This window comes from Bufo gargarizans, chromosome 9 (genome assembly GCF_014858855.1).
Source record: "Bufo gargarizans isolate SCDJY-AF-19 chromosome 9, ASM1485885v1, whole genome shotgun sequence".
Lineage (NCBI taxonomy): Eukaryota > Metazoa > Chordata > Amphibia > Anura > Bufonidae > Bufo > Bufo gargarizans.
In genome coordinates, this window is record NC_058088.1 from 114,957,115 (window position 1) to 114,983,276 (window position 26,162).

General features: G+C 44.6%; 1 protein-coding gene across 1 annotated transcript in view; it reads right to left on the reverse strand.

Moving 5' to 3' along the window:
- The window catches only part of IL2RG (interleukin 2 receptor subunit gamma), a 62,731-nt gene that overhangs the window by 30,472 nt on the left and 6,097 nt on the right, over positions 1–26,162 (reverse strand). The window contains exons 3-4 of the mRNA XM_044268547.1: positions 1,832–2,007; positions 361–509 (exon numbers count right to left, since the gene is read on the reverse strand). Coding sequence (XP_044124482.1) covers positions 361–509; positions 1,832–2,007 — 325 coding nt within the window. The remainder of the gene's footprint in view (positions 1–360; positions 510–1,831; positions 2,008–26,162) is intronic.

The window sequence follows — 26,162 nt, forward strand, 5'->3', positions numbered from 1 at the left end:
GTTTTTCTATCATGTGTAGGATGTCTTTTTGTGGTACTTGTGGTCTGCTGCGGGCATCCTCCACTGTATGCATTTTTGCTGGGGATCGCCATTAGCAACGGGCCACAAGTGCAGGATTTGCACCCATGGGTATAGATGCACAACTGCATATGGGGTTGAGCACTTCCTGCCTTTTGACACCACGCCATTTTTTGTAGTTTGTATACAGTCTCAATCAGAACCAAATAGATCTATGTGTACTCCATATACAGTACACATCCCAAAAAAGGTCAATGGAACAAGAACAGAAGAAATCCATAAATATCAACCAAAAAGATATTCAAGTTTACAGTATATGCAATGTGTCTGAGCTCCTTTTACCGTCCACTTGTCATTGGCTGTATTCTGATGCTGCACTTGATAATCAATACAGTATGGTGCAAAAGAGCCATAGGATTGCTCCCACGTCAGATGTAGCTCCAAACTGGTGGTATTCTCCACGGAAAGATTTGAAGGAGGGTCCATCTTTACTGCAAAGTTTGATACAAGACATGTAATGAAATGTTCCTTTTATAAGTGGGTATTTACTGTATATTTACATAGTGATGACAAATATATTAGGCTACTTTCACACTAGCATTCGGGGTTCCACTTGTGAGTTCCGTTTGAAGGCTCTCACAAGCGGCCCCGAACGCATCCGTACAGCCCCAATGCCTTCTGAGTGGATGCGGATCCGCTCAGAATGCATCAGTCTGGCACCGTTTGGCCTCCGCTCCGCTCAGCAGGCGGACACCTGAACGCTGCTTGCAGCGTTCGGGTGTCCGCCTGGCCGTGCGGATCCGTCCAGACTTACAATGTAAGTCAATGGGGACGGATCCGTTTGAAGTTGACACAATATGGCTCAATTTCAAACGGATCCGTCCCCCATTGACTTTTAATGTAAAGTCTGGATGGATCCGTCTGACTAACTTTCACACTTAGAATTTTTTCTGAAATATAATGCAGACGGATCCTTTCTGAACGGATCCCATCGTCTGCATTATAGGAGCGGATCCGTCTGTGCAGACACCAGACGGATCCGCTCCGAACGCAAGTGTGAAAGTAGCCTTAATTGGAAAAAAAAACACACATACCTAGATAAAAATGTCGAACTCCTGCAAACTCAGCCTGCAGGTTTGTCTCAGGCAGATATGTAAATAATTATATGCGTGGTCTGATTAGACGCTGGGTCTTGCCATAAGTGGGTATAAAAATGCTTCCCTCACTGCCCTATAAAAAAATATTCTCAGAGACTACTTTTGGGTAGTGACACATCATTGCCTACGGGGGCGCATCATTGGACTGAGACAAGCAGGATGGTCATTTCAATGAATCACCCACCATCTAGGCCACTCTGACCTAGTTGTTAGGAGGTGTTGAGAGCAGTGGTTACGGGAGAGCACACAGAGACAGTGTACAGGCTCTGGAAGGCCCAGACAAACCACCAGTAAACAGGATCGCTTGATCTGCCCAAGCATGAGCTTGATCCCAACAAGCATGAGCAGCTCCCACAGTTTTGCTGTCCACTATCCAGACACAGGTGGTACCTTCATTACACACCCCTGTCTCTGGATGGAATATTTCCAGGCACTTAGCAGAAGATAATTTGGTGTCCCCCGATGTGTCCTGCCATTGAAAGCTGTTTTTAATTGTACATTTTTCCCCAATAAGCTTATCCTTTCGCTCTAATATTTTATCACTTACATATATCATCATAACATTCATACATATAAATTTCATTTACTTCCAACTTACTTCCACATTATTATTTTTCTCAATGAGTGTATACAGTATATATACTTATATTTATTACCCCAGTCTTGTAACTTCTCAAATGTTCTTATAGTTGTAAGTCTTTGGATAGAGGTGTTCAGCTTCACATTAAAGGTTTTGAAGGTCTCAGGAACTGAAATCTGACACCCAATGATTTTTTGGTTGGTAACTAGGTATTGTGGACAGATAACAGCTGAGGATTCCTTGCCACCGTACCTAAAATATGACATGAAACAGTTTATCAGCAGATTTGTCGATGCTAAACTCATGACAGCAATAGGTAGAGGCTGTGGAAAGCTGGGCAAACCTTTTGTGGAACTTTTGTTATCAGGAGTAGTGTAAATATAAACTTTTATTCTGCCAGGATCTGCTCCTGCAAAAGGTGGGGCTTCATGGTGCGCATAACTGCATGACACCACAATTTATAGTGTATTGAACGGTTTTACAGCTGTACCATCCATCCAACCAGAATAAGTTCTCAAATTCATAAGCTCTCAGTTCTCCCTGCCCACCTGACAATTTTTGTTTCTACTTCAATCAGTAGCCAGTGGATGGGGAGCATTAGTAGCGCATGAATATTCAAGACTCGTCGGCATGTGCCGGAGCTCTTCAGTACATGATTTTAGTAAAACGGCTGGGTCAATTAAAGAGAATGATCCAGGATTTTGCTAAGATGATCTGTCCATAGTATTTGCTGCCTTTAGATAGGACACCATAAAACAGGTGACAGATTCCTTTTAAATAATAATTCAAAAAATGTATTAAGTTGACCAATGATTTCAAGTATGAGACTATTGAACATTAATAAATTCACCGGAACCCATGATGGTGCCATTACAATGGGATGATTGTTCTGATTTTCTTAAAAAGTGTTCAAGCAATCTTTCTATTGGCTGAAGTCGTGGGGTGCTAGCCCATTTTTTTTAAATGTTTTTATATCACCACAGTCCAAAAGCCATAACTTTTTTTTATTCCCCATCAAATGTTACGCCTCATGCGCATGCCCATGTCTGTATTACAGTCCGCAAACCACGGATCTGCAAAAGACGGCTAACTTCCTTGTGTACTTCGCATTTTTCTCACTCCCATAACTAGAAATGACTATTCTGATCTGCAACATGGACAAGAATATAATTCTATAATTTGCCAAAAAGACATATGGATGCAGACAACACATGGGTGACATACTGTGGAAATGAATGGGTCATGTGCTAAAATATGCAGATAGGACGGATGGAAAATACAGTTTTGTGTATGAGGCCTTACTATATGAACACTTGATTTTTGTGGGATAAGTTATATTTTTAAAAAGAACGATTGTGGGGTACATACAGATCATAGATTAACTTTTATTATTTTGGGGGGGGGGGGGGGGGAATGGGGAAAAAGAGAAATTCTCCAGTGTTATTGCATTTTTATTTTACATCACTCACTGTATAGTTTGACAGGAAATCTGTCACCACTCTAAAATCCACTCTGAAAATTTGAGCTCCATGTATTGTCTTATCTGGCTTGGTCTCCTTCTGATGGTAATGTAGAGTTGTAAAAGACTTTAAGGGGTTATCTCAATAGAACATATGCAATAAAGTACCAGAGCAGAAAGCCTGATTCATATATGTTTGAATGAATGGTAATGGTACATTTCTCCGGCAGTAGCCAAAATTCCAGACCAAAAGTTATCAAACAATCAGGCAACTAGTTTCTTTTCAAAACACAACGTTTGTAAGACAACCTCTTTAACACCTTTCTGAGCATGTATGTCATAGAAATCCTTTAAGGCAAACTAATGTATCTGCAACATCTCACTAAGGACCATGCCTTGGGTATCCCTTGCCCCTTAGGAGGTTTCTTCTAAATATGTCCCTCCTTTAGAGCAAGTAAACATGACGCCAGCTGCGGTTAAGTAGAGGCAGCACAAGACTCCCTTTGTAAATGGTAATGTTGGTACCCAGAGGTAGGATTACTAGAGTAGTGCAGGCTGGCCTACAATATCTGTAGCTGTTATGTACACGTGTCACAGTGTTCCTACCTGGATATCCGTTGATCCCAGATGTGATGTGGTCTGAAGCAGTGCAAAAGGGGTAGGTGAACTTGGATGGTGGATGAGTAGAATAAATCGAGTCCAGACTTTGTAGTAACGTTGAACAGTTGCTTTTACTTGGCATAAATTGGTAATCCAGACAGATTCCAAACAATATCTTGGTCATCAGCAGGTATTGGCTTAACTTTGGCAGACAAATACTTCTCTGCAACAATCTCAGCTCTGCTATGCAGTAGCTCTCTCTGCCCTGCTATGCTTGGCTGGATAAATAGGAAACTCCTCCTCTGCTGATGGAACTTAAGTTAGCTGTAGTCTGTCTCTTACTTATAGTCCTAGGAACTTCTTGTCCTGGATTTAGAGTACCTCAAGCTTCAGCTCAGCTTGGGTGAAGGCAATGCAAGCCTAGGAGGGGTCAAGCAATCATGCAGATATCGCAGGCAGGGCCTGCAGGCCTAAGCAGAGCAGGCGGTGCTGTGCTAGCCAGCACATAACCTTTCCCTACGGAGGGTAGACTAGACTCAACCTGTCCCCAACCAGGGGAAGTCAGAACTGCCACTAACTTCTCCCTAGCTACAGAGGGCTGGAAGGAAGCAGAAGGTTCCTCTCCAGAGAAACTAATACTGCCAATGTTGCTGCCATCTGCTGGTAGACCAGGTTATTACACTTGAACATAACAGTTTCAGGAATAAGTATGCACATTATTACGCAATGACATATAATACATTAGATGTTATACATAAGCACATAGAAAATTGTAGCAAGGTGCCAAAATAAATGGTAATGGCACTCCGGGTCATTACATATCTATACATTATGGTGATCACACAGACATATAGGTGTCTGTGCAATCACTGTGAGAGAGTAGTGGTGACTGATAGCCAGGCTCTTGCTGTAATGGCTGGGAGCATAGGAACCTCTGATCTAAGACATTTAACCACTCAGATTCTGCAACCCCCACTCAGATGCAAGCTGCATGAGTAAGGACGCACAGGATGAGGATACACTGAGTGTCCACACCTATGTGATTGCTATCTGTACAACTGTGGAAAATATGTATATGAAGAATAAAGAAGATGGTATAATTGTACTAGATAACAGGTGAATTGTATTATCTTTACTCATCAACAGCATTTACTATAAGGCTCAATGCTGCACATGTGTTTCATGGTGGAAATACTGACAGGTATTATTGGTTTGGTGTTCTGAGCATAAAGCGTTAGAGTAGCAATCGAACAGTCATATTGTGAAGTCTCTTAGTGGGAATAAAAACAAATAATGAAATAAAGTTTTATAAAGAGAAAAAGTGTTCACAGTAAAAAAATATATATATTTTTTCCCCATAAAACATGGTTTTATTTTGCAACACTTTTTAAAAACACACATATATGGACAGCGTCAGAGTACCTGAGGATCCTCCAGTGGGCCCAGGCTTTGATACAATAGTGGGCTCCAAAGTCCCATGAGGAAAAAAAACATTTAGAGCTGCCTACAATTTCCTCTGGTGGGCCCAAAGGAAGCCAGTTCGACCCTGTATATGGATAGCTGGGACAGCCCTGATTCTAAAAATCCAATTACTTTGGTGAAATTCACCTTCCAACCCCAACTGTGACCCTGTAGTCATTCTTTCCTATGAATCTTCTCCTAATGATATGCACAAACTCAGCAGTCCTGTTATGCAAATAGGCAGGCCCTACCATCTGCTCTGATACACGCCATCCCACCAAGAAGAGCAGCTGCTGATTATTAATATTCAAGAGGTGTGGCTGAGTGCAGGGAAGGAGGAGGCACAGTTTACTTGTGATGGACATGTACAACTCAGAACTTTTTCAAGCAAATTGTTGGGGACTTCAATTGAGCTTGACTTGAAGAAAACCATGTTTAAAATAAGTGTCTGTCACACAATTCATTATTCCTGGCACTTTGATGGGCTCATAGGTGGTGACAGAGTTCCTTTAAACCACCCAGTAATGGTTTAAATGTGTTAAAATACACCAGAATAAAATTTTTCCCTTTCTCCAAATAATAATAAAAATGAAACTGTGATCTATATGCACCCAACAATGGTTCCATTTTCCATGTCCAACAAAATACAAGCCTTCATATAGTAACATTGATGGAAAATAAAATAAAAGTACGGGTCTTATGCATGTGAAAGAAGACCGAGGGCTAGGTCAAACAGGTACAGAGGGTGCACGATGCCACACAGACACAGACAACAATTCTCACCCAGCAGTAAAGTTTACTGAACAGTAGTAATGGGTAAGTGGCTAGACAAATATAAACAGGATAACAACAAAGTAATACGGCCTAACGCTAAACTAGCTATTGCAAAATATTCCCCCACAGTCCATAAAGCAGTCTGGCTGCGCCTAAATGTCCCTGAGCGAGCTTTGTCTTTGGGTTGCACCCTTAAGTTTTGCACAATACTATTTGTAATCCAACAAAGTGAAGTCTGTATTTTGCCGCTTTCTTATATGTCTCCAAAGTGTCACTGGTGCAGTGTAACAAGGTGTGACGCGGCAGAGCCGCACTTACAGTTCATTGGGTAGTTTGGTAAGTTTTTGGTACTTTTCCTTGTTTCCCCGGTCAACTCCAGAACTGGAACGTACAGCTACGAGCTTCTGGACAGTGGGGCTCTGGACAGTGCATCCGCATTTGCGTTGTCCTTACCGGGACGGTATTTGATGGTATAATCAAACTTCGCCAGCCTTGCCATCCATCTCTGTTCCAAGGTGCCCAGCTTCGCATTTTGTAGGTGAGCCAATGGGTTATTGTCTATCCTTACTAGGACCTTGTCTCCGGTGAGATACCCTTGGAACTTTTCAGTCATTGCCCAGACCAACGCCAACAACTCAAGTTTGAAAGAGCTATAATTTTCCAGATTGCGCTCAGAGTCCCGTAGGGATCTACTAGCATATGCAATGAATCGTTCCTGCCCGCCTTGTTCTTGGGCTAGTACTGCTCCCAATCCATGCAGACTTTTATCCGTGTAGAGTGTGAATGGTCAGGGATTTCTTCAACTCGTCAAATGCTTGCTGCTGAGACAGTCCCTATGATATTGGTCGTGTCTTCGGATCCTGCCGGTCCCTCTCAAGAGTTCATGTAGTGGTTTGGCGATCTTTGCAAAGCCTTTTATAAATCTTCGATAATACCCAGCCAATCCTAGGAATGCTTTCCCTTCTCGAAGTGTCTTGGAATGCGGCCACTTACTCACTGCCTCTATCTTACTCTCTGCAGGACAAACTCCCTCAGCTGACATGACGTGTCCCAGATACTCTAGGCTTGTTTGAAAAAGATGACACTTCCTCTGTTTGACCTTTAAAACCATAAGCACAGAGCCTACTTAACACTTGCCATAATCTTCTTAAATGTTGTTCAAATGTAGGGGCATAGACTACTATGTCACCCAGGTAGATCAGAATTGACTCAAAGTTCAGTTCACCCAGGCAGTGTTTCATTAGGCATTCAGATGTACCCGGAGCATTCGTCAGCCCCAAGGGCATTCTGTTGAACTCGTGCAGCCCCATGGGTAGGATAAAGGCTGTCTTCTGTCTATCTTTCTCTGCCATAGGTACTTGCCAGTAACCGCTCACCAAGTCTAGAGTTGTGGCATGGCCGTTCATTACTGTCACAATGGTCCTGGCAACCACTGGGCTCTGTTCGGCTTCCGACACGCCTAGATGCTCTATATGCATCCCTATCCCATTTAGTTTCCGTTGGCTTCCGACAGACATTCGTATCATCTTTTCCTGTCGCGAGGTATGGTACCCCACCTCCGACTCAACCTCTGGCATGCCCTCTGGTTAGGCTTGTGGGGAATCGTTTTCTTTCAATAGCTTGGGCACTCCTTTGTAAACATTAGCTGGTCCAGTTACCGCAGGACGTTCATCCTCAATATAAAGGGAGCTCCACAACGAGCCGATTTCTCTACAAGCACCACCCCCTTCTTGCCGACATCTTGTCCGCATAGCTTCATTCTCATCCATGCCACTCCGAACATAGATATAGCGGTCTGATTTACCGCCATCAGCTTGATCACAGTGTGATTGATAGGCCTCATCAGGTGGCCGAAGTGTCTTTCAAAAAAACTCCACTGGCATCGTGGTTACTTCTGATCCTGTGTCTATAAGACATTCCACTATGTGTTCTTCAATCTGCACTTTTAGGTAAGGGCTTTCGGTCACCAGGTCCCGGGGGTAGTTTGGGGTACCCTGGCAACTGGCCTCCCCCGCTGTGTGCCCCACTACCGTGGGGGGTTCCCGTTTAACGACAGCTGTTCTGGATGCAGGACCCTCTGTGGGCATTGACGGGAGATATGTTCTTTTTTTCGGCAAATCCAACACTGTGGCCCCCTCGTGTTTCAATCCCTTGGAGGACCATACAACTGTGCATCTGTGGATGGTGCCAGGCCAGCCCAGTGCATGGTAGAGTCTCTCACTCCAGCCCCTTCAGTTGATCGATATAGAGGGGGACCAATGGGGCTGCACTCCTTTGTTAGTAATCAGGCTGAACTGGCGCTATTGATGGAGCCCGTAACTGTGACAACTATCTCTGCATTTCTCCCAGGGATGCATTAAGTGCCTTCACTTTCTCTCGCAGATCCATCCCATAAGAGGGATTGCTTTCACTTCCTGCAGCCTGCATCCTCACGGTGTAAGCTCCATATGCTTCTTCTTTGTCTCGGGCCACAGCCTCATCCTGTATCTTCTGAAACTGGAACGTAGCATCCACCAGGATACGCTCCCTGAGAAGCTGGCGAAAAAGAGGACTGCGCAATCCAAGAATGAACTGACTGATCTCGGAGGATTTGATCTCCATTTTCAAGCACGTTAGCCCCACTGGACTCTCTCTTCTGTATAAGGGCCCAGATCTCTTGAAGGGTGTTAGCAAACTGGGGAATCGTCTCATCTTCACGCAGGAAGCGAGTGAAGTGGGACCTAAGGGTGCCAGTACCGGACGTTTCTCCGTAAAAAGACTCGAGTATCGAGAATATAGCATCGTGTCTTCCTTTCTTCTTCTGAACGCAGCATGACAGTGCGTCTAGCATCCCCTTCAAGGGCGTTCAGCACCACATCTTATTGTAGATCTGTAGCCAAATTGTACAACCTGAGGGTGCTTTTGAAATGTTCAGTTTAGTCTTCTAACAGCATATTTTGTCCGTCAAACCGCACTAGCTGTCATGGATGAAGTTAGCAGATAGCTATAACATATAAATAAACAAGCAACTGGCTTGATCCCAAACTAAGGAGCTCATAGGTGAGCCCTATAAAACCCTAAGAGCTCTCCCTGACTGCTATGCAAATGCAAGGGTCTGTATGGTAGACGATTGCATGCCCGCGTACCTAATACTGTGTGACACCTGAAAACCCTATAATAGTGAGGAGACACAACCACCGGCTCCCTGCACTTAACCGCCTCCGGACCGCCTAACGCAGATGTGCGGTCCGGAGGCGGCAGCGCTGCGCACAGTCACGCATATGCGCATCATCTCGCGAGACGCGAGATGACGCGCTATGCCGGCCTGCGCATGCGCAGTTCGGGCCGGCATTTCGTCAAGGAGTAAATCATCATCAGCTTGCCAGCCAATGATCGCGGCTGGCAAGCTGATGATTTTTAAAAAATCCAATCAGAGTGCCAGATAGCAGATCATATTTGTAAATATGATCTGTTATATGGCTGCCTGCTCCTCTGCTGGTTCTTTTCGTCGGTTGGATCCAGCAGAGGAGCAGGCTACACAGTGAGTACACTAACACTACACACTTAGCCCCAGATCACCCCCCTGAACCCCAATTAACCCTTTGATCACCCCTTTGTCAATCACTAGTGAAAGGAAAAAAGTGATCGGTGTAAACTGTCACTTTTTTTTTCACTGGTATTGACTGTTAGGTTTTAGGATAGTTTAGGTCCCTTGGTTAGGTAGTTGAGGGATCAGTTAGCGCCCAGCCCACCGCACCGCAGTCCGTTATTCGCTGATTAGCGTATCGCTAATCAGCATTTGTACTTTTATAGTATCTGGAAGTGATCAAAACTGATCACGGTCAGATCTATAATTGTATTAGTGTCACTTTAGTTCGCCCTCCACCCAAAACGCAGTGTTTGCCCGATCAGGCCTGATCGGTCGCCCACACGTGCGTTCACCCACGCCCGCCCCACCGCAGTGACAAAAAAATGTATTTTTTTTTTATCACTGCACAATCACTTTATACGCACTGCGGCGATAAAAAAAATCAGTTTTGATATTTTTTATCAACCGCAGCGGCCTCCGGTACTTCGCTAGCCTCCCCTTTGTAAGACAGGCTTGCTTTTTTTTCTTGGGTAGTCTCAGGGAATACCCCTAAATTTAGTTGCCCAAAATGTCAAACAGGGGGTATTCTTCTGAAGAGGCCTACAGGCTTCTGACCCAGTCAGATGAGGAATGGGAACCCTCATCTGATGAATCCAGCGGGTCAGAATACGAACCTGTAGAAAGCAGTGGCTCTCTAACCCAAAGTTCGGACGAGGAGGCTGAGGTCCCTGATAGCACCAGGCGCACCGGCCCCGTGTCGCTAGACCACAGGTTGCGCAGGATCCGCTTCAAGAGCAGCAGAGTGGGGCTGGTGCTGTCGGATTACGTGGTGAGGCATACACCAGCAGCCCAGCCCTCCCTGGACCTAGTACCAGCACTGCCGTACAACCTGGTGAAGTAGCGAGCACCAGAAGGGCAGTTGAAGCTGGTACGGTGGCACGTGCAGTAGTGACCCCGTCGCAGCCACCGCAAAGACGTGCCCGTAGAGCCCCTAGAATCCCTGAGGTGCTGGCAAACCCTGATTGGCAGTCCCCAACTTCAGCCGCACCTGTAGTTTTCCCTTTCACTGCCCAGTCTGGAGTTCGGGTTGAGACAGCTCAGATCGGTTCGGCCCTGGGATTTTTTGAGCTGTTCTTGACTGCGGAGCTCTTAGACATAGTTGTGGCCGAAAAACAAACAGGTATGCCACACAATTTATAACCGCTAACCCGGGAAGCTTTTATGCCCAGCCTTTCCGGTGGAAACCAGTCCAAGTTTCCGAAATTAAAACTTTTCTGGGCCTCCTCCTCAACATGGGTCTAACTAAAAAGCATGAATTGCGGTCATATTGGTCCACGAACCCAATTCATCACATGCCCATGTTCTCTGCTGCTATGTCCAGGGCACGTTTTGAGGCCATCCTGCTTTTACTGCACCTTAGCGACAACACCGCCTCCCGTCCCAGAGGCCACCCTGCTTTTGACCGGCTCCACAAAATTCGGCCCCTCATAGACCATTTCAACCTGAAATTTGCAGATTTGTATACCCCAGAGCAAAACATCTGCGTAGACGAGTCCCTGATACATTTTACCGGGCGCCTTGGCTTCAAACAATACATCCCAAGCAAGCGCGCCCGGTATGGGGTCAAATTGTATAAGCTCTGTGAAAGGGCCACAGGCTATACCCACAAATTTCGGATCTATGAGGGAAAAGATCAGACCCGGGAGCCGGTCGGTTGCCCTGACTACCTGGGGAGCAGTGGGAAGACAGTTTGGGACTTGGTGTCACCCTTATTCGGCAAGGGGTACCATGTGGACAATTTTTACACAAGTGTGGCCCTCTTTAGGCATTTGTTTCTAGAACGGATTGGCTCCTGTGGTACCGCGCGAACTAGTCGCGCGGGCTTCCCCCAACGGCTCGTTACCACCCGTCTTGCAAGGGGGCAGAGGGCCGCACTGTGTAACGAAGAACTGCTCGCGGTGAAATGGAGAGACAAGCGTGATGTTTACATGCTCTCCTCCATTCACGCAGACACGACAACACAAATTGAGCGAGCAACCCGTGTCATTGAAAAGCCCCTCTCAGTCCACGACTATAATTTGCTCATGGGAGGGGTGGACTTCAATGACCAGATGTTGTCTCCGTATTTAGTTTCCCGCAGAACCAGATGCTGGTATAAGAAGGTGTCTGTATATTTATTTCAATTGGCTCTGTATAATAGTTTTGTTCTCTACAGTAAGGCTGGGAGAACTGGATCCTTCCTCAAATTTCAGGAAGAGATCATCGAGAACATCCAGAGTGTTTCCGGAAGTACCACTCACAGGTACACTATTAGCATAGGGATCATCTCAGCAGGACAGGCACACAGGGCTATTAGGGCCCATTCACTCACACAGCTGCTGCAAACGTCTCCTTTCACCTGGGACAAAGTGCATAACGCACTTCGCCACATCTTTGGGCGATTTGCGCTTTGCACATTTGACCCATGGGGAAGGAGAGGTTTGTTCTATAAAGGTAAAAAAAAAAAAAAAAAACACCAGGAAGCAAAAAGGTTAATGTTCAGTTAAAAAAGTTAAAGTTTATATAATTCTGTTCCAAAGTTAATAAAATTATTGCGTTGCGGCCTGTTTTTTTTTTTTTTACCTTCCAGGTGGACCAACCGATCGACTAGCTGCAGCACTGATGTGCATTCTGACAGAAGCATTGCGCTGCTGTCAGATTATGTATTAGTGGAATATGAGACTTTGTAAGGAAAAAAGAGAAAAAAAAAATCATCATTTTCCGCTAACTTGTGACAAAAAAATAATAATCTAGGAACTCGCCGTGCCCCTCACGGAATACCTTGGGGTGTCTTCTTTCCAAAATGGGGTCACTTGTGGCGTAGTTATACTGCCCTGGCAATTTAGGGGCCCATATGTGTGAGAAGTAGTTTGCAATCAAAATGTGTAAAAAATGGCCTGCAAAATCCGAAAGGTGCACTTTGGAATATGTGCCCCTTTGCCCACCTTGGCAGCAAAAAAGTGTGACACATCTGGTATCGCCGTACTCAGGAGAAGTTGGGGAATGTGTTTCGGGGTGTCATTTTACATATACTCATGCTGGGTGAGAAAAATATCTTGGTCAAATGCCAACTTTGTATAAAAAAAAGGGAAAAGTTGTCTTTTGCCAAGATATTTCTCTCACCCAGCATGGGTATATGTAAAATGACACCCCAAAACACATTCCCCAACTTCTCCTGAGTACGGCGATACCAGATGTGTGACACTTTTTTGCTGCCAAGGTGGGCAAAGGGGCACATATTCCAAAGTGCACCTTTCGGATTTCGTTGGTCATTTTTTACACATTTTGATTGCAAAGTACTTCTCACACATTTGGGCCCCTAAATTGCCAGGGCAGTATAACTACGCCACAAGTGACCCCATTTTGGAAAGAAGACACCCCAAGGTATTCCGTGAGGGGCATGGCGAGTACCTAGAACTTTTTATTTTTTGTCGCAAGTTAGTGGAATATGAGACTTTGTAAGAAAAAATAAAAATAAAAAATCATCATCATTTTCCACTAACTTGTGACAAAAAATAAAAAGTTCTATGAACTCACTATGCCCATCAGCGAATACCTTAGGGTGTCTACTTTCCGAAATGGGGTCATTTGTGGGGTTTTTCTACTGTTTGGGCATTGTAGAACCTCAGGAATCATGACAGGTGCTCAGAAAGTCAGAGCTGTTTCAAAAAGCGGAAATTCACATTTTTGTACCATAGTGTGTAAACGCTATAACTTTTACCCAAACCATTTTTTTTTTTTGCCCAAACATTTTTTTTTTATCAAAGACATGTAGAACAATAAATTTGGTGAAAAATTTATATATGGATGTTGGTTTTTTTGCAAAATTTTACAGCTGAAAGTGAAAAATGTCATTTTTTTGCAAAAAAATCGTTACATTTTGATTAATAACAAAAAAAGTAAAAATGTCAGCAGAAATAAAATACCACCAAATGAAAGCTCTATTAGTGAGAAGAAAAGGAGGTAAAATTCATTTGGGTGGTAAGTTGCATGACCGAGCGATAAACGGTGAAAGTAGTGTAGTGCCGAAGTGTAAAAAGTGCTCTGGACAAGAAGGGGGTTTCAGCTAGCGGGGTTGAAGTGGTTAATACGGACGGAGTCAGGGTCACCTCAAATCAAGCCAACAAGGAAACACAATAAAGTAAAATACTTATCTGTACACACAGCAGAAGCAGCCTCCAGCAGTGAACACCTCATCCAGGAAGTAGTATAAACCGCAAAGTGAGGCAGTATGGGAGGGATTATAAAGGAAGACGATTAGTCGAAATAAGTGACACCTGGCAGACGGAAAGGAGATGAGAAAGTGAAACCAAAACAAAGAACATCATACAAGAGGTAGAGAAAAACGTCTGCCAGATCTTCTCACAGAACTGGTGGTGACAGTACCCCTCCCTCTACGTGTGGACTCTGGACATTCAGGATGAGACCTATGGAAAGCCCTGATGAGACGAGTGGCCTTAATGTCTGCCACTGGGACCCACATCCTCTCCTCAGGACCATAACCCTCCCAATGAACGAGGTACTGAAGAGAACCGCGGATAATGCGAGAATCCACAATCCTAGAGACCTGAAATTCAAGATTACCATCAACAATAATCGGAGGAGCGGGCAAAGAGGAGGGTACAGTGGGTTGGACATATGGTTTTAATAGGGACTTGTGAAAAACATTATGGATCTTCCAAGTCTGAGGAAGATCAAGACGGAAGGCAATGGGATTGATGAGGGACAAGATCTTGTAAGGCCCAATAAACTTAGGACCCAACTTCCAGGAGGGAACCTTCAGTTGGATATTCTTTGTAGAAAACCACACCAGATCACCAACATTCAGGTCCGGACCAGGCACACGTCTCTTATCCGCCACACGCTTATATCTCTCACTCATCCTCTTCAGATTACCCTGACTCTTTTGCCAAATAAATTACAAAGACGAGGAAAATCACTCCTCATCAGGTCAACCAGAAGACCCCTCTCTAGAGAATGTCCCAAACTGCGGATGAAACCCATATGCACCAAGAAATGGTGACTTATCAGAGGACTCCTGGCAATGGTTATTTAAAGCAAACTCAGCAAGGGACAAAAAAAGAATACCAATCCCCCCGGTTCTCCGCCACAAAACTGCACAGATATGTCTCCAGATTCTGATTTACGTGTTTGGTCTGACCATTCGACTGCGGGTAAATAGCAGAAGAGAACGACAACCGAACCCCCAAGCGAGGACAGAAGGCCTTCCAGATCTGGTAACAAATTGCGTGCCCCTATCAGAAATGATGTCTGAAGGAATGCCATGCAATATAACAATATGATCAACAAATGCTTGCACCAGCGTCTTAGCATTGGGCAACCCAGGAAAGGGAATGAAATGTGCCATTTTGCTAAAACGGTCCACTACCACCAGAATCACAGTCTTCCCCGAGGAACGAGGCAGGTCCGTAATGAAGTCCATGGACAGATGCGCCCAAGGACGGGAAGGAATGGGTAACGGGAGGAGAGAACCCGATAGCTGTGAATGAGGGACCTTGGCACGAGCGCAGGTCTCGCAGGCTGCCACAAAACCCTCAACTGTCTTACGAAGAGCCGGCCACCAGAATCTCCAAGCAATGAGATCCACTGTGGCTCTACTCCCCGGGTGCCCATCAAGGACAGTATTGTGGTGCTCCTTAAAAACCTTGTGTCGTAAAGCGAGAGGCACAGACAACCTCCTAGGAGGACAAAGATCAGGAGCCTCTGCCTGGGCTGCCTGAACCTCTGCCTCCAAATCAGGAGAAAGAGCAGAGACGACCACCCCTTCAGCTAAAATGGCACCCGGGTCTTCAAAGTTCCCCCCTCCCGGAAAACAACGTGACAGGGCATCCGCCTTAACATTTTTAACCCCAGGGCGGAACGTGACAACAAAATTAAACCTTGAAAAGAACAAAGACCATCTGGCCTGTCTCGGGTTCAGACGCTTGGTCGATTCCAAGTAATTTGATGGACAACAACTCCCTATCTCCCACATCGTAATTTCTCTCTGCAGAGGATGGTTTCTTTGAGAAAAAGGCACACGGTCGGCATTTGGCAGGAGAGGAACCCTGAGATAAGACAGCACCCACACCCAACTCAGAAGCATCCACCTCAACAATAAAAGGTAGAGAGACATCAGGTTGTACCAAAATGGGAGCGGAAGCAAAACTCTCTTTAATACTAGAAAAGAGATCTACCGACCATGAGGAAAAATTCACCCCATTTTTAGTCATATCAGTGAGTGGCTTAACAACAGAGGAATAATTCAAAATTAACTTTCTGTAATAATTGGCAAAACCCAAAAACCGCATCAGTGCCTTCTGATTCTCAGGAAGCTCCCAATCAAGCACAGCGCGGACCTAGGTCCATCCGAAAACCAGAAGTGGAGAGAAGAAAACCAAGAAATTGAATCTCCGGAACAGCAAACACACATTTTTCCAGTTTAGGGTATAATTTATTCTCCGGCAGAATCAGCAAGACCTGACATAGGTGGTCCCGATGAGTCTTGAAATCAGGAGAAAAAAATCTAAATGTCATCTAGATACACCAGTACAAATTTCCCCATTAAATGATAAAAAATGCTGTTCATAAAATGTTGGAAGACAGCCGGAGCATTCATCAAACCAAAGGGCATAACCAAATTCTCGAAATGACCCTCAGGGGTATTGAAGGCCGTCTTCCATTCGTCCCCTTCCCTGACCCTGACTAGGTTGTATGCCCTTCTTAAATCCAACTTAGAAAAAACTTTAGCCCCAACAATCTGGTTAAACAGGTCCGGGATCAGAGGAAGCGGATATGGGTCACGAATCGTGATACGGTTCAGCTCCCTGAAATACAGACAAAGTCTTAAAGAAGCATATTTTTTCTTAACAAAAAAAAAAAACGGTAACAGGTGACTTCGAGGGTCAGATGTGTCCCTTTCTCAGGCTCTCAGAGATATAAATAGCGACTCTTTCAGGTTGGGAGAGATTGTATAGTCGTGATTTGGGCAGCTTGGCACCTGGGATGAGATTAATAGGGCAGTCGTACTCCCGGTGAGGGGGCAACTCCTGGACACCACTCTTGGAAAACACATCCGAAAATTCAGAGAGAAAAGATGGCACAGTCTTGGTAGAAACCTCTGAAAGAGACGCCGTGAGGCAATTCTCTCAGCAAAACTCACTCCAACCATTTATTTGCCTTGCTTGCCAATCAATGGTGGGGTTATGTTTAGTGAGCCGGGGTAGCCCCAACACTAGAGGAGTAGGTAATCCGCTTAAGACGAAACATGACATATCCTCAACATGAGCGTCACCCACAGTCCACCGGATATTGTGAACTATGCCTTTTAACGATCTTTGAGAAAGTGGAGCGGAATTGATAGCAAAAACAGGTATATCCTTTTCCAAAGTGCATACCTGGAAACGAGGCGTTGTTGCAAATTGATTGTCAATGAGATTGACAGCTGCTCCACTATCTACAAAAATCCCACAAACAATGTTCTTGCTGTCTAGCGCCACCCTGGCAGGAGGAGAAAATGGGAACTGCAAGCAAACAGCAAACCTTCAATTTCCGCATCAACCTTGCCAATAGCAGCAAATGGATAGTTTTTAGAGTTTTTTTTTGTTTTGTTTTTATTACCCTCAGAAAACGCCATGAATCTCCTAGAGGGGCAAACCTTAGCCAAATGATTTATACCCCCACAACTGAAACAAACCCTCCTCTGAGAGCTGAATCCTCTACTATCAGAGGCAAGAAAACCCAGCTGCATGTCCTCCTCCTCAGAGGGGATTGAGACAGACTGAGACCCCTGTGCACTGAATGAGACAGACCCACTGTCCTTGGGCTGAAAATGACAGGAAAGAGTAGTGTCCTCTCTCTAAGACGCCTGTCAATACGAACAGCTAGAGACATGGCTGACTCTAATGACGCTGGTCTCTCAATCTTTCCGAAAGACCATGGCAAAATTGACTTCTGAGTGCCGCATCATTCCAACCAGTATCAGCTGCCCATCTCCGAAATTCAGAACAATATATCTCTGCGGACTGTTTACCCTGGAATAAAAGACGCAGTTTAGATTCAGCCAGAGCAATATGATCCGGGTCATGATATATCTGCCCCAGGGCTACAAAAAATTCATCCACCGATTGGAGGGGCCGTGCCCCCACAGGCAGCGTAAAGGCCCAAGACTGAGCGTTATCCCTGAGCAGCGAGATGATGATCCCCACCCTCTGCTCCTCATCACCAGAGGAATGGGGAAGTAGGCGAAAATGGAGTTTGCAAGCCTCTCTAGAGTGAACAAAATTCTCACTACCCCCGGAGAACGTATCCAGGAGCGAGATCTTAGGCTCGGAACAAACTCCATGAACGCCAGCAGAACTGGTCACCTGAAACTGAGACACAATTTTATGGAGATCTGCTACCTCCAGCAAAAGACCTTGCATGCGATCAATCAAGGCTGAATCCGGATCCATGCTTAAGACGGTTATGGCAGTTTATAATGTCACGGATGAAGTTAGCAGATAGCTGAAACATATAAATAAACAAGCTTATAGGTGCTAAGGTGAGCCCTCTAAAACCCTAAGAGCTCTACCTGACTGCTATGCACATGCAAGGGTCTGTATGGTAGACGATTGCATGCCCGCGTACCTAATACTGTGTGACACCTGAAAACCCTATAATAGTGAGGGGACCTGACCACTGGCTCCCTGCACTTAATACGGACGGAGTCAGGGTCACCTAGAATCAAGCCAGCAAGGAAACACAAAAAAAGTAAAAGACTTATCTGTACAAACAGCAGAAGCAGCCTCCAGCAGTGAACACCTCATCCAGTAAGTAGTATAAACCGCAAAGTGAGGCAGTATGGGAGGGATTATAAAGGAAGACGATTAGTCAAAATAAGTGACATCTTGCAGAAGGAAAGGAGATGAGAAAGTGAAACCAAATCAAAGAACATCATGCAAGAGGTAGAGAAAAACGTCTGCCAGATCTTCTCACAGAACTGTTGGTGACACTAGCTGGTTCAACATTGCTCCTGTGGGCAAACACATGGTCGGAGCTACTCCCACGGCAGGAGCTGTGATGGGGGCCACGGCCGGAGCAACCTCGGAAGCGGTTGGGTTCTGCATGGCGATCAATGTACCCTGCTCGCAGCGCCAAATGAAAGAAGACCGAGGGCTAGGTCCACAGGTACAAAGGGTACACAATGCCACACAGACACAAATGGTTGTTACCCAGCAGTTAAGTTTACTGAACAATAGTAATAGATAAGTGGCTAGGCATATATAAACAGGATAACAACAGATCATAAATCAAACAGGAACAGTAATACTGCCTAAGCTAAACTAGTTATTGCGAAATATTCCCCCACAGTCCATAAAGCAGCCTGGCTGTGCCTGAATGTTCTTGAGCAAGCTTTGTCTTTGGGGTGCACCCTTAAGTATTGCGCAATACTATTTGTAATCCGACAAAGTGAAGTCTGTATCTTGCTGCTTTCTTATATATGTCCCAAAGTGTCACTGGTGCAGTGAAATGAGCTGTGACGTGGCAGAGCCTCGCTTACAGTTCATTGGGTACTTTGGTAAGTTCTTGGTACTTTTCCTTGATCCACTGGTCCACTCCAGAACTGGAACATACAGCTGCGTACTTCCCGGATTTGTTGCGGTGAATCTTCCCTCAGGTCTGCACAGACTGATCCGCACCTATAATGCAAACGCTTGCATCCGTTCAGAACGGATCTGTCTGCATAACAGCTTATTCAGATCTGAGTTTTCACATCAAGGTCCCCCCCCCCCTCCCCAGTATTAAATTCATTGGTGGCGGTGCGGCCCCCCCTCCTTATCCATTCAGAATGCATTGGGGATGAACAGATCAGTTCGGGGCCGCTTGTGAGAGCCCTCAATTGGATCTCACAAGCGGAACCCCAAACGCAAGTGTGAAAGTAGCCTTACACATGACATAAAAATTTAGATTTCCCTATCACGTCTGCCTGAAGTTTGTTCCAAGTTTTAACCACTCTTTCAGTAAAATAATATTTCCTGAAAATATTTATTGATCTTACCCCCACTTAATTTCAGATTGTGCCCCCTTGTTCTTGTGTTTAGTTTCTTTTTGAGAACATTTCCCTGCTGAACCTTTTCTTAAATCTTCAACATATTTAAAGGTTTCAATCATATTCCCCCCTTTCCCTTCTTTCCTCAAGGCTATACAGATTAAGTCTGTGAAGGTTCTCATTTATCCAGGTCATGGTATATCTGTAAAGAATAAATCAAGTCCATAAATACACGGAGGGGCTTCCCCAGGGTAGAGGCGATGATACATGACCCGATCAATGATTTTGTCCTTTTCTAATGGTTGTAGTAGTTCTATAACCTTCTTCTTGTAGCCACTGGTTGGGTCTCGTCTTAGGGCCTCATATGTGTTGTTATCATCCAGGAGTGTGGTCACCTTGGCATCGTAGTCAGATGTATTAAGTACAACCGTGCACCTTCCTTTATCCACAGGCAGGATGGTGATGTTTGTGTCTTTCTTCAGGGATGTAACCGCCCTCCTTTCTTCTCTAGTCAAGTTTGAAGGAGGTAGTTTGGCACTGGCCAAATGCTGGGTATTATACCCATGCTGGGTATAATGACCTCTGACCCCATGCTGGGTATCATTACCAGATGTTGATTCAGTTACATATTTATTCCCAGAGAATTCTTGTACAGTCACTCAGAATTGAGAAAACTCGTTGGAAGAACGAGTGAAACGTTTTCAAGAAATCTACAGTACGTCCAGTTGCCTTGATTTATTCTTTACAGATATCTATACAGATTAAGTTCTTTAAGTCTATCATGGTATATTTTATGTTTAAGACCCTCCACCATTTTTGTAGCCTGTCTCTGCGCCTGTTCCATTTTATTTATGTCTTTTTGTAGGTGGGGGGCTCCATAACTGGACACAGCTTTCCAGATGTGATCACACTAGCGCTCTATACAGTTGGATCACAATCTCTCTCTTCCTATTGGTTGCACCTCTAGTTATACAGCCAATCCTTCTACTTGCTTCCCCAACTACCTACCCATACGGTGCACTAATTTTGAAGCTCTGATATCCGAACACCTAAATCCTTCTCTTCTGAAGTCCCTCGCACAAAGCTGCCAATATGATCCTTAGACTGAGGGTTCCTTCTCCCCAAGTGCACCATTTTACATTTGGAAACATTGACCTGCAGTTTCCATTGTTTGAATCATTTATCTTGTGAAGCTAGATAAATGGTTCAAATGGTCTATTTCCATGTTACAAACCCCTGCAAGAATGTTAACCCTATTACACAGTTATGTGTAATCAGCAAACAGGCAAACCTTACCTACCAAACCTCCTCCTAAGTCACCTACAAAAATATTAAAAAGAATATGACTCAGTAATAATCCTTGAGGTACACTAGACTTCTCTCCTCAGAATGTACTCCATTAACAACAACACTCTGATATCTGTCCAACAGCCAACCGCAGATCCACTGAACTATCCAGGGATTAAGTCCAATAAGTCATCAGCTCATTATGTGGCGCTGTATCAAAGGCTTTGCTAAAATCCATGTTGGCAATATCCACGGCTCCTCCTTCATACAACATATAAATCAATAAGATTAATTGGATATGATCGTCCCTTAGTAAATCTATGCTGTTTTGAGTCCAATAGGTTGTTGGTTTTTAGGTGGTCCATTATCTTCTTTTTTTAGGAGAGTTTTCATTATTTTTACTACTACAGATGTCAAGCTCACGGGTTTGCAGTTTCCAGCCTGGTTAGGCTACTTTCACACTAGCGTTCGATCGGATCCGTTCTGAACGGATCCGATCATATTAATGCAGACGGAGGCTCCATTCAGTACGGATCCGTCTGCATTAATAACTTAGAAAATTTTCTAAGTGCGCAAGATGCCTGAGCGGATCCGTTCAGACTTTCAATGTAAAGTCAATGGGGGACGGATCCGCTTGAAGATTGAGCCATATGGTGTCATCTTCAAGCGGATCCGTTCCCATTGACTTACATTGTAAGTCTGAACGGATCCGCTCGCCTCCGCACGGCCAGGTGGACACCCGAACGCTGCAAGCAGCATTCAGCTGTCCGCCTGGCCGTGCGGAGGCGAGCGGAGGCTGAACGCCGCCAGACTGATGCAGTCTGAGCGGATCCTCTCCATTCAGACTGCATCAGGGCTGGACGGAGGCGTTCGGGTCCGCTCGTGAGCTCCTTCAAACGGAGCTCACGAGCGGACCGACGAACGCTAGTGTGAAACTAGCCTTAGAGGAGCAGCAATCACAGACTGGAGTTCTTTAAGGACTCTGGGGTGGAGACCATTTGTACCCATGGCCTTGCTTGACTTTAAGAGTGCCAACTTCCCTATAACATCAGCCTCCAAAAACCTCAGAGCTCACAATTACAATTGCTGGGACTGCCATGCCCATACAAGTTCACGATTCTGAAAGCTGCCTACTGAAATCACTGAACAAAAAAACTATTCAAATAGTAGGTGACAGCCTTATCCCCATCAACATAGTTATTTCCCCATTTCTAATTGTTGTACTCCAACAGGTTTTTCTACTTCCTTTTATACCTTAGCACCCTTAATAATATACAAATCGGATTCCCAAAAAGTTGGGACGCTAAACAAATTGTGAATAAAAACTTAATGCAATGATGTGGAGATGGCAAATGTCAATATTTTATTTGTAATAGAACGTAGATGACAGATCAAACGTTTAATTCGAGTAAATGTATCATTTTAAAGGAAAAATACGTTGATTCAAATTTTCACGGTGTCAACAAATCCCCAAAAAGTTGGGACAAGTAGCAATAAGAGGCTGGAAAAAGTAAATTTGAGCATAACGAAGAGCTGGAAGACCAATTAACACTAATTAGGTCAATTGGCAAAAAGACTTTGCATCTATCATCATCAACTGTGCATAACATCATCCGAAGATTCAGAGAACCTGGAACAATCTCTGTGCGTAAGGGTCAAGGCTGTAAAACCATACTAGATGCCCGTGATCTCCGGGCCCTTAAACGACACTGCACCACAAACAGGAATGCTACTGTAAAGGAAATCACAGAATGGGCTCAGGAATACTTCCAGAAACCATTGTCAGTGAACACAATCCACCGTGCCATCCGCCGTTGCCGGCTGAAACTCGACAGTGCAAAGAAGAAGCCATTTCTAAGCAAGATCCACAAACTCAGGCGTTTTCACTGGGCCAGGGATCATTTAAAATGGAGTGTGGCAAAATGGAAGACTGTTCTGTGGTCAGACGAGTCACGATTCGAAGTTCTTTTTGGAAATCTGGGACACCATGTCATCCGGACCAAAGAGGACAAGGACAACCCAAGTTGTTATCAACGCTCAGTTCAGAAGCCTGCATCTCTGATGGTATGGGGTTGCATGAGTGCGTGTGGCATGGGCAGCTTGCATGTCTGGAAAGGCACCATCAATGCAGAAAAATATATTCAGGTTCTAGAACAACATATGCTCCCATCCAGACGTCATCTCTTTCAGGGAAGACCCTGCATTTTTCAACAAGATAATGCCAGACCACATTCTGCATCAATCACAACATCATGGCTGCGTAGGACAAGGATCCGGGTACTGAAATGGCCAGTCTGCAGTCCAGATCTTTCACCTATAGAGAACATTTGGCGCATCATAAAGAGGAAGGTGCAACAAAGAAGGCCCAAGACGATTGAACAGTTAGAGGCCTGTATTAGACAAGAATGGGAGAGCATTCCTATTTCTAAACTTGAGAAACTGGTCTCCTCGGTCCCCAGACATCTGTTGAGTGTTGTAAGAAGAAGGGGAGATGCCACACAATGGTGAAAATGGCCTTGTCCCAACTTTTGGGGGATTTGTTGACACCATGAAATTCTGATTCAACATATTTTTCCCTTAAAATGGTACATTTTCTCAGTTTAAACTTTTGTTCCGTGATTTATGTTCTATTCTGAATAAAATATTAGAAGTTGGCACCTCCACATCATTGCATTCAGTTTTTATTCACGATTTGTATAGTGTCCCAACTTTTTGGGAATCCGGTTTGTAGTTGGCCTCCTTCTGTCTATATTCATACAGCTCTCTGTCAGCTACACTTCTAGAGTCTTTGTATATGCAGTCTTGTTTTCTTTTACTATATTACTTAATTCGCTAGTAAACCATGGTGGTTTCTTCTTCCTTTTACTTTTGCTAATCTGTCTGACATATAGTTTAGTTCCCTTTAAGATGGGCACTGGGCGCTTGCTATTGCTGTGTTATCTTAACCTTTTAATTCCTTTTTTTTTAACACTCCCCCATTTCCTTGAAGTTAGTCTTTCTAAAATGTAATACTTTGGTTGTAGTGTAGCAGAGCCCTCTATGTGGGCACCTGCACCTTGGAAAAAGTCTATGGTGTACAAATATGCCTTCGACTTTTCCTGCTATTCATCAGTGCAGGGCACACGATGAACAGCACAGTCAGCGCATTGAATGTAGGCAGGCTATTATAGCTAAATGATAAAGTATATATATATTGGTATTCAAGCTAAGTTGCCATGTAGGCACTTTGTGATAAATAATTGGGTTGTAGGGTTGCAGTTTGGGCACTCAGTCTCTAAAAGGTGCATACTCTGAATTACTGTTGATTGAAGACTATCCTTGGCATAAATGGCAACTCCCCCACGCCTTATGTCTTCTCTGTCTTGTCTGTACAGCATGTATTCAAGTACAGCTATTTCCCAGTCATTGAAATACTTAAACCATGTCTCCGTTATCTCAATCAGATCCAAATTATCCCTAGTTTCCTTTCAGCCGCTGTTACTACACTAGATATGATTGGCATTAGCTCGTAGAGCTTGTTTCCTAAACTACAAGCATTACTAAACATTGTATGAAAAGCATTACTATTCTACTCTGTATTGTTCTGAACATTATCTGCATTTACTCGAAAAACAACCACGTGTCCATCAATACCAACACGCTGCTTCATCCTAACTGTCTGGGGACAGAAATCATCCTTATCACCTAAACGTCTGTCTCCTTCATCTAGTTTAAATGTGTTTCCAAAAAATCTCTGAATTCTTGTGTACCTCTATATGACGGTTGCAAACCGTACTTATTGTACAATCACCTACTAGCTTCATGACTAGCATACTCAAAGCCTTCAAATTTAAACCACTTAGATATGAAGTGTCTTGTGTTTCTGATTACAGACCAGCAAAATCTCTGAAAAAGTCACTGAACCTGTTATGTTACCAAGCTCCTTGCTGAAATTATGCAATTCCCTTTGTACACAGAGCAAATCATTTTGGGACAGATCATTGGTGCCCAGATGCACCACCAGATCAACTTCACAATTCTTACTTGCTGCCTTGACTATATTTGGAGTATTCTTCTTCTCCCTATTGACTGTAGCAGCTGGAATACATCTCACCTCTTTCACCACATCTCCATTCTATCCTAAATCAATACCTCTAATGGCTGAATCACCAACAAGAAGATGCCTTCTGTTCTTGGTTATTCCATTCACCAGTGACATAACTAGAGCTCTATGGGCTCCGGGGCAAACTTTGCTCCCCTTTCCCCACTGGTCCAGCTCGCACTCCCTGTGACAGCGATCGTTACACCCCTAGTCTCTGGTACAAATAATATCACCCCACTAATGTACCTATAGCGCCCCAGTTGTGTCCTTTCACTGCCCCCAGTAATGTCCCAAACTGTTCCCAGTAAAGTCCTTCAACTTTCCCAGTGATATCCTTCCTCTGCCCCAGTCTTCACTCACATGTAACAGGGGCTGGCACTGTCGCTAGGGCCTGATAGATTCTGGACTAACCACATGTGATGCAGCTGAGATAAGCACTCTGACGGGCCAGTCATGAAGTACAGTGACAGTGCTGGGCCCAGTTATATGCTAGTGCATCGGGCTCCCTTCCCCCACTGGGGACAGTCATGGTCGCGCCCTCTGTGACCACGATCATTATGCCTGTCATCCACTGTACTTGGCTGGTTCGTACCTCTGTGTACAGTGTCTGACTGGGGTGCTAAGGGCCCACCAGTAAAATTTATTTTGGGGGCCCACCGTACGGATGCATTCAAATATTACATGCTTACACAGCAGCAAGATGCTACCAGATGAATGAATATGGGGTTCCCTGCAGATACTTTGAGAAGGCAGGTCTTGGGGAAAAGAGGATACTGGCTAGCTGAACATGGGCTGGTTGAGGTGCTGTACATTGACTATATGTATGCAATGCAGTAAGTCTGCTGTTATGTGCTACTTGTGCAGGGGGTGGGAGACTAGGGGCCCACCTTGCTGTGGGGCCCACAGGGGTATTCATCTGTACCCCTGTGGGCCAGTCCGAGCCTGTCTCTGTACATCATGCAAGGCAACATCATTCTGCTCATGGGAAGCCCTGTTTGTGTTCGCAGCTACATCACCTTCCAGTTCAGAAAGTGCACCATAGGATTTATATAAGGATAGCCCAAAATTACAGTATTTTTCACCTTATAAGATGCACCCCAGGTTTTAG